The sequence below is a fragment of the Scardinius erythrophthalmus genome, assembly GCF_964197995.2.
Source record: "Scardinius erythrophthalmus genome assembly, chromosome: 11".
Lineage (NCBI taxonomy): Eukaryota > Metazoa > Chordata > Actinopteri > Cypriniformes > Leuciscidae > Scardinius > Scardinius erythrophthalmus.
This window is the reverse complement of record NC_138231.1, coordinates 37136338-37151302: the sequence shown is the minus strand read 5'-3', so window position 1 is coordinate 37151302 and position 14965 is coordinate 37136338. Positions and strand designations below refer to the sequence as shown.

At 36.6% G+C, this 14965-nt stretch overlaps 1 protein-coding gene across 1 annotated transcript in view; it reads right to left on the bottom strand.

Annotated features, from left to right (window-relative positions):
• Positions 1 to 14621, bottom strand: part of syne1a (spectrin repeat containing, nuclear envelope 1a) — a gene marked incomplete at its 5' end in the record, with an annotated part of 117926 nt that extends 103305 nt beyond the window's left edge. The window contains 8 exons of the mRNA XM_081379556.1: positions 1077 to 1273; positions 1425 to 1603; positions 1702 to 1794; positions 2721 to 2741; positions 4012 to 4095; positions 4688 to 4783; positions 12639 to 12700; positions 14516 to 14621. Of these exons, the coding sequence (XP_081235682.1) occupies positions 1077 to 1273; positions 1425 to 1603; positions 1702 to 1794; positions 2721 to 2741; positions 4012 to 4095; positions 4688 to 4783; positions 12639 to 12700; positions 14516 to 14621 (838 nt within the window). The remainder of the gene's footprint in view (positions 1 to 1076; positions 1274 to 1424; positions 1604 to 1701; positions 1795 to 2720; positions 2742 to 4011; positions 4096 to 4687; positions 4784 to 12638; positions 12701 to 14515) is intronic.
• Positions 14622 to 14965: the final 344 nt, after the last annotated feature.

Below are 14965 nucleotides of genomic sequence, written 5' to 3'. Positions count from 1 at the left end.
TTTTACCCAATCATTGTGGTTCATTGCTCTGTGGCAAATTTGATTTAATTGATTTTTTTCAGTCACAGTCATTTACTTTTAGCTTTACCTCCTGTCTCCTGTTTTTGTGCATCCGTGCATTATCATTTAGCATAACACACCATAAAATTACCTACTAAAATTTCAAAGATCATATGCACAATATGTTCTTTTGGGCATTTTGAAAATGATCTCCACCAGTAATTGCAACTTTTTTTTATAATGCTAGTACACTGGTTTTCTTTGTTTTAAATACATGCAAATTCTAAAAACTTAGTCTGTTTCCAGACACAGTATGAATCTTTGAATATCTAATTTATGGATTTTTGGTCTGTATATACCACTTTATAGTTACATTTTCCATTCGCTTTTCTATTTTAAAATGTAATTTATTCCTGGGATGCCAAATTTTTATCCTTCAAAAATCATTTTAATACGATGATTTGGTGCTTAAGAAAACAGTTGTGCTGCTTAATATTTTTGTGGAAACTGTGATTCAATCTTAACAACCTTATTCAAGGTGCAATATCTAAAAAACAGGGATATAAAGTCGACATTGTCTGGCAGAGGCTTCACTGGTGGTTGTTACAAAAGATCCATGGTTGACAATGTCCCTTGACTCACCGTTTACTATTTGTTCAGTCAGCTTTACCATGTCTAATGGGCCACTAATCGTTCAAATGTCAAACTTCATTTGTCAGACTCATGGTAGGAAGCATGAGAAAGCTCAGATGGCGTCTAGGAGGTCTAAGACTTAACCCCTCCATTAAAAATTCATCAATCACATCCTCTGTGAGTGGCGTGCTGCTAATTAGAATTTAAGCATTTGGCACTTAGAGCCTCGTGCAACACAACTTGAATGGACACAGTCCAAAAAAAACACATTTGTATTATATACACATACCATCTTTGCAGGATTTACATCAAAAACAGACTCTGCATCAAAAATCTAGTCATGAATTGGATTGGATCCTTCTCAAGCGACCAAAAGCTGCAAACTTCTGTATGAATTATATATAGTCTTAGATAAAAAAAAAAAAACATTTAATTGGTATCACCTTCAGGATCAAGTATTCGTGGGATGCCCAGTTCTCTCTCAGCCAATGAGAAGGCCTCTTCAAGGTTATCCCTGTTAGGTCTCCTCCAAACATGCTCCATGTTAACCAGATGGGGTCGCAAAGCAAAGATAACAGCATGAAAAGCTACCCCTGTGCGCCAGCTGGGGCCAAAATCCTTCACATCGAGACCCAATCTCCTGTAAACAAATGCGCAAGTATGTACATTATGTTGAAATCATGGAAGAATGCAGTCATATGCTTTACTTAGGGAAACGGGATTACAAGAGCAGAGAACAATATATTCATTCAAGGCCTTGCACAGGCACATATCAACAATACAGTTCTTACTTTGTTGCAGTGGTCTGGACCCATTTGAGCAAGGCTCTCTTGGCCCCGCCCTGAAAAGAAAGGCGGGGCTTGCGTTTGACGGGCGAGCTGCTGGTCTCAGTGCTGTTAGAGCTTTCCACTGATGAGTTACTGCTAGACTGAGGTTGTAGGGCTGGTAGATGACTGGTCAACTCCTCTATCTGCACAAGATGGAGAGGAATTTTATATATAGCTACTGAAATGATAAAAACTTTAAATTATAAATAGGGTTTAAAATGTTTCCTCTCCTTTTTTTTACCTGGAAATATAAGATGATGGTCCATATCAGCCCCAGCACTATAGAAGGCCTGCCATCAACCACATCAGTTGTGTTGATGTTAACTAGCTTAATCTGTTAAGCAAGAAAATAATAAACCTCAAACCATTATATTTAAATACATATTTCATCCAAAAAAAAAAAAAAATCACTTACACTCATGTCATTTCAAAATAATAAAACTTTCATTCTTCTGGTTTAATGTTTCCATACATTGAAAGTGAATAGTGACCATGGCTGTCAAGCCAGATTTTTAGTGAATACTGACCAAGTTTTTTGCAAGCTATTGTACTGCATGGCTTCAGAAGAATTAGAATAAAGCACAGATGTCATATGGATCCCAGTCAATCTTGTTATTGTTAAAGGGATAGTTCACCCAGAATGAAAATTTTGTCATCATTTACTAACCATCAAGTTGTTCCAAACATGTATGAGTTTCTTTCTTCTGCTGGACACAAAAGAAGATATTTTAAAGAATGTTGGTAACCAGACAGTTGATGATAGCAATTGACTTCCATTGTAGGAAAAAAACATATTATGGAAGTCAATGGCTACCGTCAACTGTCTGGTTACCAACATTCTTTAAAATATCTTCTTTTGTGTTCAACAGAAGAAAGAAACAGGTTTGGAACAACATGAGGGTGAGTAACTGATGACAAAATGTTACCTTGACACCTAACTGTAGTACTGAAGTTTAAGTACTAACAAAAACTAAACCTGAAATAAATAGAAATGAAAGTTAAATAGAAATATTTCAAACTAAACACATAGCAAAATTACTAAAAATTAAAGCTAATTCAAAATATCAAAACATAATTGAAAACCAATATTGTATATAAATAATACTAAAATAACACTGATCCCTACTTTCATCGTATGGAAGAGAGCAGCTCAGACATTCTTCAAAATGTCTTTTCTATTCCACAAACAACATCCTGATTCAAAAAGTGATAACGTCAATCACAGACATTGTAGACAGTCACAAGAAAGGTCACACTAACCGGAGATCCTCTGTATGCCGACTGAAACGGTGACAAAACAAAAGAAAGAAAGAAAGAAAAAATAAGAATAGAGGTCAATACATGCTGTTAACAAAAGTGTGGCTCATCAACTGAAGGACATGTGATAAGGACCCCCAGCTCTGAGATAACCCAAAACCCTTCAGTGACAAACAAAGTGTGCATTGCACCCATTGTTATACACACACCAAGGCAGATACATTAAGAACCATCCACACATACAAGTTGAATGATTGACAAATTCACACAAAAACACACGCACACACAATCATAACATCCACTTTCTTTTTTCCATTTGCTTAAAATATTGTGTCCCAGATTGGATGTAAAAGTACAGTTCGACATAATACAAAACAGTTCTCTACTCTGGTTTCTCCCACTGTGCTCCACAGGGAATAGAGAGAGATGAGAGAGGGATGACAGAGAGAGATAAGATGGTGAAAGACTGTAGCTTACGAAATGAATCCTCAGCTCCTTGAGAGATCAGATACACAGACAGACAGACCACCTCAGGAGTGGGAGGCTTAGCTCAGCTTCATTCACTGACAGGCTGTATAATGAAAGTCTGAAGCACAGCTACACAGTAAATGAAATATCTATGTCCTTCTCCCCAGAGAGATGATATGAAAAAATATCCTGTTTATACAGGGGAAAAAATGGGCTCCATTTCTCCAAATCACTATGGTTTTACTATATACTGTATATCTAGGTTTATACATACATTTTTAATACAGTAGACCGATTATTTTTATGTTATACTGTAATGTCTTTTTCAAAACAGGGTCCTGATCACCTTTTTAGAACTTATTGTGAGAATGCATAGCTGACTGTACATTATCTAACCCTTAATTAGTCCATTTGTTCAGCTTTGGGGCTTTCAGAGACTCCATGTGGAAAGCTCATTGCTACATGTGAGGCAGCAGACAGATTTATAATATGGTGACTCAGGACTAAACCTCAATAAGGAAAATGATTTCAGGCTGAGGTGTCAAAATCACCTCATAAATATGCTGAGCCATCTAGCATGTTCTAATTAATCCATAAATCCTTCATTTGTTGGTGATTTGAACGAAACATAATTTCTTGTCGTTTAGAGTAAGAATTAAACATGCAATGAAGAACTAGGTTTTCCTTCTCTTTGTCTCTTGTGAGATGGTGCCGAGAAGCGCAGTATCAGAGCAGAGCGGGGGAAAAGGTTGTGTAGGTCAGACTGAGTGGTTATGACCTGAAGCTGTACACCTGAGCAAAGCACTCTGGGAATGGACTGCCTTACCCTCCTGCCTTCCAGAAACTTGAGCGCTCTTCCCACGTTAGCTACCCAGTGGATCCTCCTCAGCTTGCGGCCCTGCTCGCATGGCTGTCGGATGAGAGAGGATAGCACAGCAGACAAAAGGAAAACGGTGATAGACAGAGGAAAATGGAAATACCCAGCAAGGAACGGGGAGAAAGAGATGAAAACAAACAGAAAAGCAGAGAGAGACAGCGAGAAAGCAGATGAGCAGGATAGTTATGTATAGTACAGAGAGAAAGACAAAAGAGAATGACACCAAATAGATAGCAAGAAAAAAGAAAAGAAAAAAAGAAAAAGAAAAAGAAAAAAAGAAAAGAAAAAAATCAAAGTGCCGTGTGCCACTTGGTATATCGATTGTTACAGCAGTGCAAAGACCTGAGGCATCACTAGCCTTATGGGATTGTTTACTGAGAATGTGGGTATTCACATGTGTGTGTGTGTATGTGAGTGCTAATAATGTGCAGTTTGTACACTGTATTATTGGTAATATGACTTGTATTATCATGTTTTCTATAAATTAAAACAATGTCACAACATTAAAACAATGCTGACTGTATATGACGGAAATTTAAATCTAAATGTTTAAGTCATTTGTACTGCTGTTCAAATAACAAAGTATAATCAAATACCAAAACAAGCAAAAGCACATTTAGCTTACCAGTTTGTGACCAGACAGGACTTCAAGAAGAGCCAACAACATCACTCCATCTTTAACATCTTCAAAGAGATCTGAGACCACCAAAGGAGGATTACACTGCATGGGGAGGAGAAAACAACATTTTTCTTTAAAATATTTGTTATGTACCATAGACAAATAGAACTATATATGACAGATAGTGATAGAATGATAGAAAAGTAGAACAATAGATATAGAAGGATATAGACAGAATGACAGAACGATAGATAGAATGATAGATAGACAGAACGATAGATAGAATGATGGTAGATAGAATGATAGAATAGTAGAACGAAAGAACGATAGAACAATAGATAGAGCGATAGATAGACAGAATGATAGAACAATATAGAATGATAAAACGATAGATAGAACGATAGAATGACAGAACGTATGATAGAACGATAGACAGAACGATAGAACAATACATAGAACGATAGATAGACAGCGATAAATAGAACGATAGAATGATAAAACGATAGAATGATAGAACGATTAATAGACAGAACAATAGATAGAATGATTGAATGAAAGAAGATAGAATGATAGAGTGAATGATAGAATGGTAGAACGATAGAATAGATAGAACGATAGAACAATAGATAGAATGAGAATGATAGATATAACGATAAAATGATAGAAAGATAGATAGAACGATAGATAGAACGAACGGTAGAATGAGATAGAACGGTAGAACGATAGAACGATAGATAGAACGATAGAACGATAGAACGATAGATAGATAGATAGATAGATAGATAGATAGATATAATTTGTTTGACATCCTGAACATAGTTGTGACGCGAGTTTGAATCAAAAGCTTTCTGATTAAACCCCAGTGGAGATTGGTGCTGTCGGTCTGTGACAGTGAAGAGCTTAAGAAGCATCTATAAAGCCTGTGTAAAGTGCTGATTCTGGAGAGTCTGACCTGATGAAGCCCCTCCACTAATCCAAACACACAGCTCCTCTTTACCCGGACGACACATCCAGGATTTCTTTTAAGACAGCAGTCACATGACTGGGATTTGGAGTGAAAAAGCAGCCGGGTGCCAAAGTCATTCATGAGGAGATTAATATGAAACAGTGAAAGTAAGTGTGTCTAAGTGTGCGTGCGTGTGTGTGTATAAAGTGAACAAAGTCAAGGGAAACGACAGTGGAATGACCTTAATTAGAGGCAGAAAGGAGAAATGAGTGATGATTTTTAAAAGATTAATTCTTGAAGCATTTTTGAGAGAGCAGGGGGAGGAATTGCTAAGATATTCCAATTAGCTCTAAATAATTCAAAAGCTAATTGGATAAAATCACCTTATAGGATATTACATTAAAAAGAGGCACTTTGAGTAATTATGCAACTAATGAAAAATAAGAGAAAAAAAACACAAATGCACAAGCAGCAGGGCTTAACAAACTAATTATCTGTGTCTGGTTATTACTGATGGAAATAGATTGTCACGGCAGGCGCTACTGATGTATTCAGCGGAGTGACAGCGTTTAGCTACGGTAGATGCATGTTCTGAGTAACCCAAACAAAGTTCACGTGAACGCCTGAGGGCCACTCGAACTGTTTTCAATATCAGTCAGAGATGAGAGAGACACTGTTACGGGGTTCAATTAAGGTTGAGAGTAGGTCATGGCTTAATACTGTTCGACTGCAGCTTGTGCACCAAATCATTTTTAAACCACCCAATAAAATAAAAAAAGTAACATTTAGATTTATTTTATATACTTATTTTACAGATGAGGTCCAATGTTGTATGGCACTGACTTTTATTAGATGGAACAAAGAATTATTTTTTTAAATTTTTTTTAAATAAATAAATAAAAAAAAAAATAATAAAATGATTTTTGGGTGAACTATCCTTTTAAGAATGATACAGTATTATACCGCAATGTTGTTTCCAAAAATTAAATTTTTACTTTTATATTGCCAATCCATTCAATACAACAAAAGAACAATTTTTTTCTTAGTGTGAAGAACATTTTAATAATGTAAAGAAACTTTTTTCCACTATAAAGAACCTTCTGGACAATGGAAAGCAAGAATATTTGAAGGCCCCTCTCACTCTACCCAATAATATATTTTAGAGCATGGCATAACTAGAAAGGTGTATATTCACAATAAAAATGACTAAATAATAAGAAATATCTCGATTCTTAGTTGTTTTAGCTTACAGCGTTTCCCAACGACACGCGATAAAAGGTCTCTTTTCCATCTTAATCAGAGTTTTTTGTCCTAACCCGCCGCGACGGCGACACTCGACGATTCTATTTTGGAAACGGTTTCTAGTTTTCTGCGACGTCGCGCTTGAACAACAAACACAAACTGTGGCAATGATAATCTCAGGTATTGTTTATGTGCTTTATTTAATGTTAAAAGCATGTAATGTGACTCTGAATATCATTTAGGCTAGTGTTCCCAGCTTTGTAGCTGTAAAAGCAACAATGGATAATTCACCTCAGATCTTGAAATTAAACAAGAACGTTCAAACTGTGAACAAACAAGTGTAGGCCTATTATTTGACAAAGATTGTTTCAGTAACTCAGTAGCCTATGTATTTGAATAATGTTTAAATGGTGTAATATTTGTGAATTTGATTATGTAGCCTAGCCTACTTATCCATTTTCTTGCGATTGCCGTCAAGATTACTCTCTGATGCTGTGCGCTTGCCGCGAGACTCCGCCCACACGCTGTTCTGATTGGCTGTGGGTTTTGATTGATTTTTATGCATCTCGCAGTCGCGTCGCGTCTAGTGTGGACAGACAAATTATTCGATGGAATCTTATCGCATCGCATCTGGTTAGGACACGGAGTTATGTTCATGGTTGTTTCGTTTTATTTTTAAATAATTTGAAGTCACCTTGAGGCCCTCTATGAAGTTTGTTGAGGCCCCCTAATGGGCCCCGGCCCCCTGGTTCTTCCCCAACGGTTCTTCATGGAACCATTGATGCCAATAAAGAACCCTTATTTTTTTAAGAGTGTGATCTAGATTAGATTAGATCTAGATTAGAAAGCAGTGGTGCAGTTTATGAATCTGTGGGTACAAATGACCAAATTGAGGGTGCTGTTTACAAATCTGTGAGCAGTAATTGTTAAACTGAGGGTACAGTTTGTAAATCTGTGGGCACTGATTACTGAATCTTATAATTCAGAGAGAAACCTGATGGGCCGTTAATATATACCCGTGACAAAGCAGGTGCAGCCAGCAGGGTGTCCGGGTGGCTGCTGTGTGCTGCTCACCCATCTGACAAACACATGAGAAATGAGCTCATCCTCAATATTGGGCATGCCATAATTAAGCCCTAACCCAGTCTGAGAGGATTTGACAAAATTGAAATGGAGGGTGGCCTCCCTTCCTTTCCATCGCACTCCTCTCTCTCTCTCTCTAGTGGATAATCAAGTTGAGGCTCTTAGGCAGATTAGTGCTTCAGTCCTGCCTCTCTGATGTCCTTCAAATATGCAAGTACATGTATGAGTAAAGAGACCTGAGGCACTATGCATCCTGTGATGGTATCTTTTAATGAATGGTTTGTAGTATGAGGATTCTGGTAAATCTTTTAATGCAACACTGATGAATTCTGTCGGAATTGATTATTGGGTTGAACCAGGACCTTGATCTGAAGCTAAGCAGATCTTTTTGCCTTTTGTAAGAAGTTTAGACCTTTACAATTTCACAAGACATGCACAGAGAACAGGATGCCATTGTCTATAAAATTACAATGAAGAAATTTTAAAAACTGGAGTTTTCAAGTTTCAAAAATGATGAGAACAAACAGAAATGAATCAATTACAATCTTCCCATCCAGTGACTTCCAGAGTTTTATTCTTAAATGAATCACCATGATCAACTGATTCGTTCAAAAGATCTGGCTCAGATGAAAGATTCTTTCATAAAACCACTCCCAGTTGTGTTCCACGAAAAGGGAACATTACATCAAGGTTAGAAATATGAATGTTTTATTTTTGCCTGAATTATTCCTTTAAGAATGATATACACACACACTCCATTACTCACTGATCCATTTAAACAGCATAGACAGCAATGATAATAGTAAGCATATATTCCTATATTTATATAACTCTAGGGCAGGAACCTTTTCAAGGATTAATGCTTCACTGATTACTGCAAACTCTGCAAATGACTGTAATATGAAAAGCAGCCAGTGGGCATTCAAGTCAACATACAAAAGGCTCCGAGGCCCGACTGCAATATTTCAATCACTCACTACTGAAACTTGGAACTAACAGACCTAATTTACTCTGTTCACACCTAATTACATTTCATTATCTATCATGGACCTGTGTGTGCATCCTCTAATATCTTTTGATACTTCTATAAAGGAATGAGTGGAGAGACAGAGACGGTGTGTAATTCTCATTCTGCGTATCTTACAAGAATTAAACTGGTGCCTTTGGGCGAGGAATTATAGAGCTGGAAAAACACATTTGCATTAGTGATTTGGTGGCAGGATAGAGAAATACCTGAAACCCAATTCTAAACATGCTTTCACTTCAGTGTATCAGTCTACTGTATGTTCATCCTGTCAACAATTATAAGAGTCATATCTCTTCCTATTTGGCACATGCATTCTTAAACTTCTCCCTCAAATACTTGAGAGTGCCGTCACCAAGGCAACATCATTCAGCAGTGGGATGAGGTTAAAGGGCACCAGCAAAGAAGTGGGAACAGCGGGAGTCTATGATGGTGTGGTGGTGTTCAGCTATTGAAGAAATTATTTGAACTTACATGATACGCAGAATGTAATTGATTCTGACGCTTGTAGAATCAGTTCAAACAGTTATATATTTGCAATTTTAATGAGACAATCCCCATTTCTGCCCTTCCTGCACACACATTTCATGAAAAAAGTCTCATGTATATTGAAGCAATAGGATCGTGTCACATCTTTTTCATACAATCAGATTGCACGTCCAAGTTCCAAGTCTTCTCTATCTCTCTTCAATGCAGTCCACTGAAAACATTGATTTCTGAGCCGGATTCAGCTTAAGTTTGAAATTTTACCAATTTGCTAATTGACCAATTAACTATCACTCCATGATACATCAGAGTTATTATTGTTAACTAAATATAAAACTATTCAAAATTGTTTTCAGTAATCGAAATAAAGCTAAATAAAGCTTTTGTAAGTTTAAAAAATAGTCAACACATCATCAATATTTCTTCTAAAATGTGTTTTTGTCCTGATTCACTAAGCCTATTATACCATAAGTGTTATATTTTTATATTATAGACCTAATAATATTATATTATATTTTAGATTTTGACCTAACGGGACGTTTTTTGTGGGAAATTGCGTACATGCGTCACTCGTCCACGCGTGTCTCGTCATATCTGTAAATAGTGAAAATTTGCTGTGGCTACATTGATGTGTGTATGGTGTGGGATAGGTTAGTTGTCACAATGAGAGAGAAAAGTTGACATGGAGCACGCTAAATCTTGAACCTCTCTGAATCACCCATTTTAAAGGGGTGGTTGAATATGATTTCACTTTTCTAACTTTAGTTAGTGTGTAATGTTGCTGTTTGAGCATTAACAACATCTGCAAAGTTACAACGCTCAAAGTTCAAAGCAAAGGGAGATATTTTCTTTTAAAGAAATTGCTTTTTAAGGACTACAACAAACGGCTGACAGAGACTACACAACATTCCTCCCGGGTTAGTGACATCACTAACCCTAAAATTTACATAAAGCCGCCCCCAGGAACGCGATTTATAGATTATCATGACAGAATATGCTAATCAATGACTAGAAGATAACTACACATAAGCTACATAAATTCACCAACTAACCATTTAGAAATGTTATCTTCTTCTTGAGTCACTCCATCTTTCTGACTCCGGTTTGAACATAAAAGGCTAAAAGTTTTTGAAATTTTCAGGACACAAGCTGTTGAAGCTCCGCCCCCTGTGCCGGGAGCAGCAGCTCATTTGCATTTAAAGGAACAGACACAAAAACGGTGCGTTGTTGCTCACCCTCAAAAAGGGACAACTTTAACATGCTATATAAAAATATCTGTGGGGTATTTTGAGCTAAAACTTCACACACACACTCTGGGGACATCAGAGATTTATTTTACATCTTGTGAAAAGATCATTATACCACCCCTTTAAACAAATACTGAACAGTGGAGAGTCTGCAGGCAAAAAGAGAATGCGACAGAGCTTGTAATAAAACAAGAATCAACATTGGCTTGGCTGGAGATGGAGGGAACTGAGGGATTTGAAATGTAAAAGGATTGCGGAGATGGCGTTTTTATTACTCAACAGGTGAGTAAGGTGTTTTATTGAACAGATAAATGTTCATATGTAGCTCTCTAACAGAGTAAATTGTAAAGCATTATCTAATGTGAAGGGTCATATTCATCCGCACAGCTGAAGCACAACCAAAAAAAAAGGCTCTTCCGCAAAATGCATGCCGTTTTGTTTTTTAACCACTACTGGGCCAAGATTTACATAATGTACCTTAAAAAATGAGAAATACAAAACTTTAAGTACTATAATGACTAAAATTAAACCCTAATCCAAAAATATGTTAAAGCCAATTTGGAAAAAAGCACATAACAAAATTACTAAAATTAAAATGAAACTGAAATAAAAAAATAAAAGCTAATTCAAAATAGTAATAAATACTATATATAATAATACTATAATAACACTAAAGTATAAAAAAAAACTGAGAAATAGGATTAATTTAATATAAGCAAGGCCTACATGGAATCTGCTTGTAAATATGCTTTAAATGCATCCTGTCATGCAGAAGCAGATTAAATAGGCGTGGAAACACTAAACCTGAGGATTCTCGTCAGTGAAATAATCAGAGCATAAACTCTAACTGTCATCTTCAAGCAAACTGATGCTATGAATCTCACCACCAACTCTAACAGACAGGTCCAATATGTCCATGACAGATGATAATGAGCAAACAGATAAATAAATAACGTACAAATGTCAACTCTTCTGTGGTTAACATTTAACTCTGGAGAGGCGCTGGTGTGCACAAAATACGTATTCCCCACAGATTGATATTTCAAATGAATTTCCTGCTCCTCGTCACAGTAGATTAGCCAAGTCAGGTCTTGGTGATCACACTGGAATTATCTGGAGTGGCAGCTAATTAAAAAACGACTTGACCAGTCACTCTTGTCTTTACACACAAATCAATAAGGCATCAAGCTATTATTACATGCATATCATAGCTAATAAGTGCTTGTGTTTATACAAGCACCTGTTTCTCTGGAAGCTTTTAATAATGTCCCTGTTGTGATAAAGGAAATTCAAATGATTTAAATGAATATTCCGGGTTAAATACAAGCTTAATCAACACTACATGTGGCAAAATATTGATTACCACAAACATTAAAATAGTATAGCCACAAGAATCATACGCATATTAACATGATTTTAGTGTGAAAAAAAAATCTGTGTAAAGTTATTTTAAATTGTACTACTTTGTTGCCATGAAAAAACACCATAAACCCTAAAACAAATGTATTTTAGAATTAAAGCAACAACTTGACAGCTCAAATAACATATGTTTTAACAGATAAATTAATGAGTCGAAAAGTGTTTATAGATAATATTATAACCTTCACATTTTTGTTTTCAAATCCTACAAAAAGCAGCCCTATGTAAGTATATAATAGTATATTATAAGTATATTACATGTTGTAGTTTTACATAGCTGTCTATAGGTAAATACTCTCAGCAGACTGACTGTACCCTGGTGAAATGAGGCACAGTAATCTAAAGAGGAGATTAAAGTGTATGTTCATGTTTGACCTGGACTGGTGCCACCGGTCTTGTGACAGATTAAAACTGCAGTGTGGAGAGAGGTGGTTAACATTCAGGTGCTTATTTTCTTGCACACATGAATGAATGTATGTTGGTTCAGAAACCTCACATGACTCGGCTCACCTTTGCTAGATGAGAGTTGATCCATTTTGTGAAAGTTCGCTTCTGCACAGCTTCCTGCTCATCTAAAGTAAAGACAAAACACAACACACTTCAGAATCCTGACAAAACAGATCTTAAATCTTAAACAAAACATGAGACATTACTGTAAGATCCATCAAGAATCACAATGAAATTCGGTTCTTGGCTATTCTGTCTGAAATATAGGTTTATTTTCCTTAGAGGTAGACAGATTATTGGTTTGACAAATATTTTTTACCAATATTTACACTTTTATACTTATTTGGTTTTTGGTTCTTTACTATTGAGTCCATTGATTGAGTAAATTTCTCTATAAGTAACTTTCTTATGCATTACATGAACACTTAATATACATGAAAACATTTTTCATTCTCATATGAGCAACACATAGGATTTTAATAACAGTAAGCACAAAACAATGCACAAAATAGCACAAAACACATTAAAACAATGATTAAAATTAATTGCAAAACAATGCATTATTGTGTCTAGAGATTTGTTTTTAGATGTTACTGTGTCAAAAAGCAGAAATACAACAATAATTAATCACATATCGGTTATGCATATCAGTTACCAAACTCATAAACATAAATAAGTATCATAACGGTTGCAAATATAATATTTAAATATAGCCTGGGATCCAGGACAACATTAAATAGGTGGGCGCCAGTTTCCATTCCCTATACAGTGAGCTAAAACGAAAACCCAATTTTGACAAGCTCACTCACAGTGATATTTCCTACTGTAAACAAATGAAAGCAACATAAATATGTCATTCTCTAAACAAAAAACTCAGTCCTGATTCTGAACTGCAAGGTGACAGTAATATCCTTTCTCCTAACTGTTATATCAGCATGAGACGACAACTGACACAGAGCCAGCGTCTTTAATGAAAGCACTGTCTGATGGATTACACTGAAGCCAGTCACTACGACACACACTGTCTGTGTGTGTGTGTGTGTGTGTGTGTGTGTGTGTGTGTGTGTGTGTGTGTGTGTGTGTGTGTGTGTGTGTGTGTGTGTGTGTGTGTGTGTGTGTGTGTGTGTTAAAAAGGGGACCTGGCTCATGCATAATGCAGACCATATGTGCCAGTGCCATTTGTGCTAAAAATCTTGTATTTTGTGAATTAATAGTTCGATCAAGCTTATTTCAGAGCTAAAGGAATCAAATATTGATGAGAAGATGAGTGTGATAGATGGCATTGGCAATAGAAAAGATTTGCAGCTGCATGTGTGTGTATTACAGTGTGTATGAGTGTAAGTGTGTGCCCAGCCCACCATCATAAGGACAGGGTGACTTTGAGCGGGAAACACAGATGCAAACTCACTGTATAACACATACACCCACAAAATGTCTCCATTGCACCTATAATTATAGCCAGGTGTAATTTTTCTTCTAATTTCTAATTAAATCTCCAAAATAGCCACCAGGATTAATCAACACTTCCTCGACTGTCTTTCTCGCGCAGTCAGAAATGATCCACACTGCATCCAAGAACCTGCTGAGCTATTTTCTACATGTGTGCACAGGATGCCCTACAGATGACCCTGTTATTCCCAAAAATACCTCCAACTCGACAACACAACATTAACACGTGTACACTGTTAAAAAGACAATATTATTTCAGTCTTTCTACTTCAAAATTTCAAGTTTAATTCACTGTGTTCGTTGCCATTTCTTTGTAATTAATTAAAAAAATGAGCAATTTCTGAGTCAAAATTGTTTCTACAACAAAAAAAACATGCATAAAATATGCATATCTAACAAAGTATTGTACACCTATAAACACATGTAAATTACAAGTGCATGTCTATCATTGAAACCAGATGCATTTCTAAACGAGCACTGCAATCTCTTACCACGCAGGTGTCGATAAACCCCTGGCACTAAGTTGAGGGACGTGCCAGACTTCTTTTTGGCAGCGACATCCTCCCATCGTCTTGTCACTTTGCCCTTGACTTCCATTCCCACAGTGCCTCTGTGATCTTAAGTCCATGAAGAGCACATTCACCTGTGACGATCAGAGGTCTTGCACAGGGTCAACTACTCTCAACCACCCTCTTATGGAGCTGTTGCTGTTCTCTTCCTAAATATTCTGATCCGTTTCTAGTCGTTGCAGAAGAAAGCCTTCATGCACCTCTTTTTTAGGTTCTCTACTTCCTTCTCACCATCCAACGCAAGTAATCATAGTGTAAATGTCCTGTCCATGTCCTTCCTATGCAACAAAAAAAGAGTGGGAATGTGTGCATGTGTGCAGCACCGGTCTCAGCATCTCACTCTCTGCAGGAACAATTCCCCTTATGCCTCCA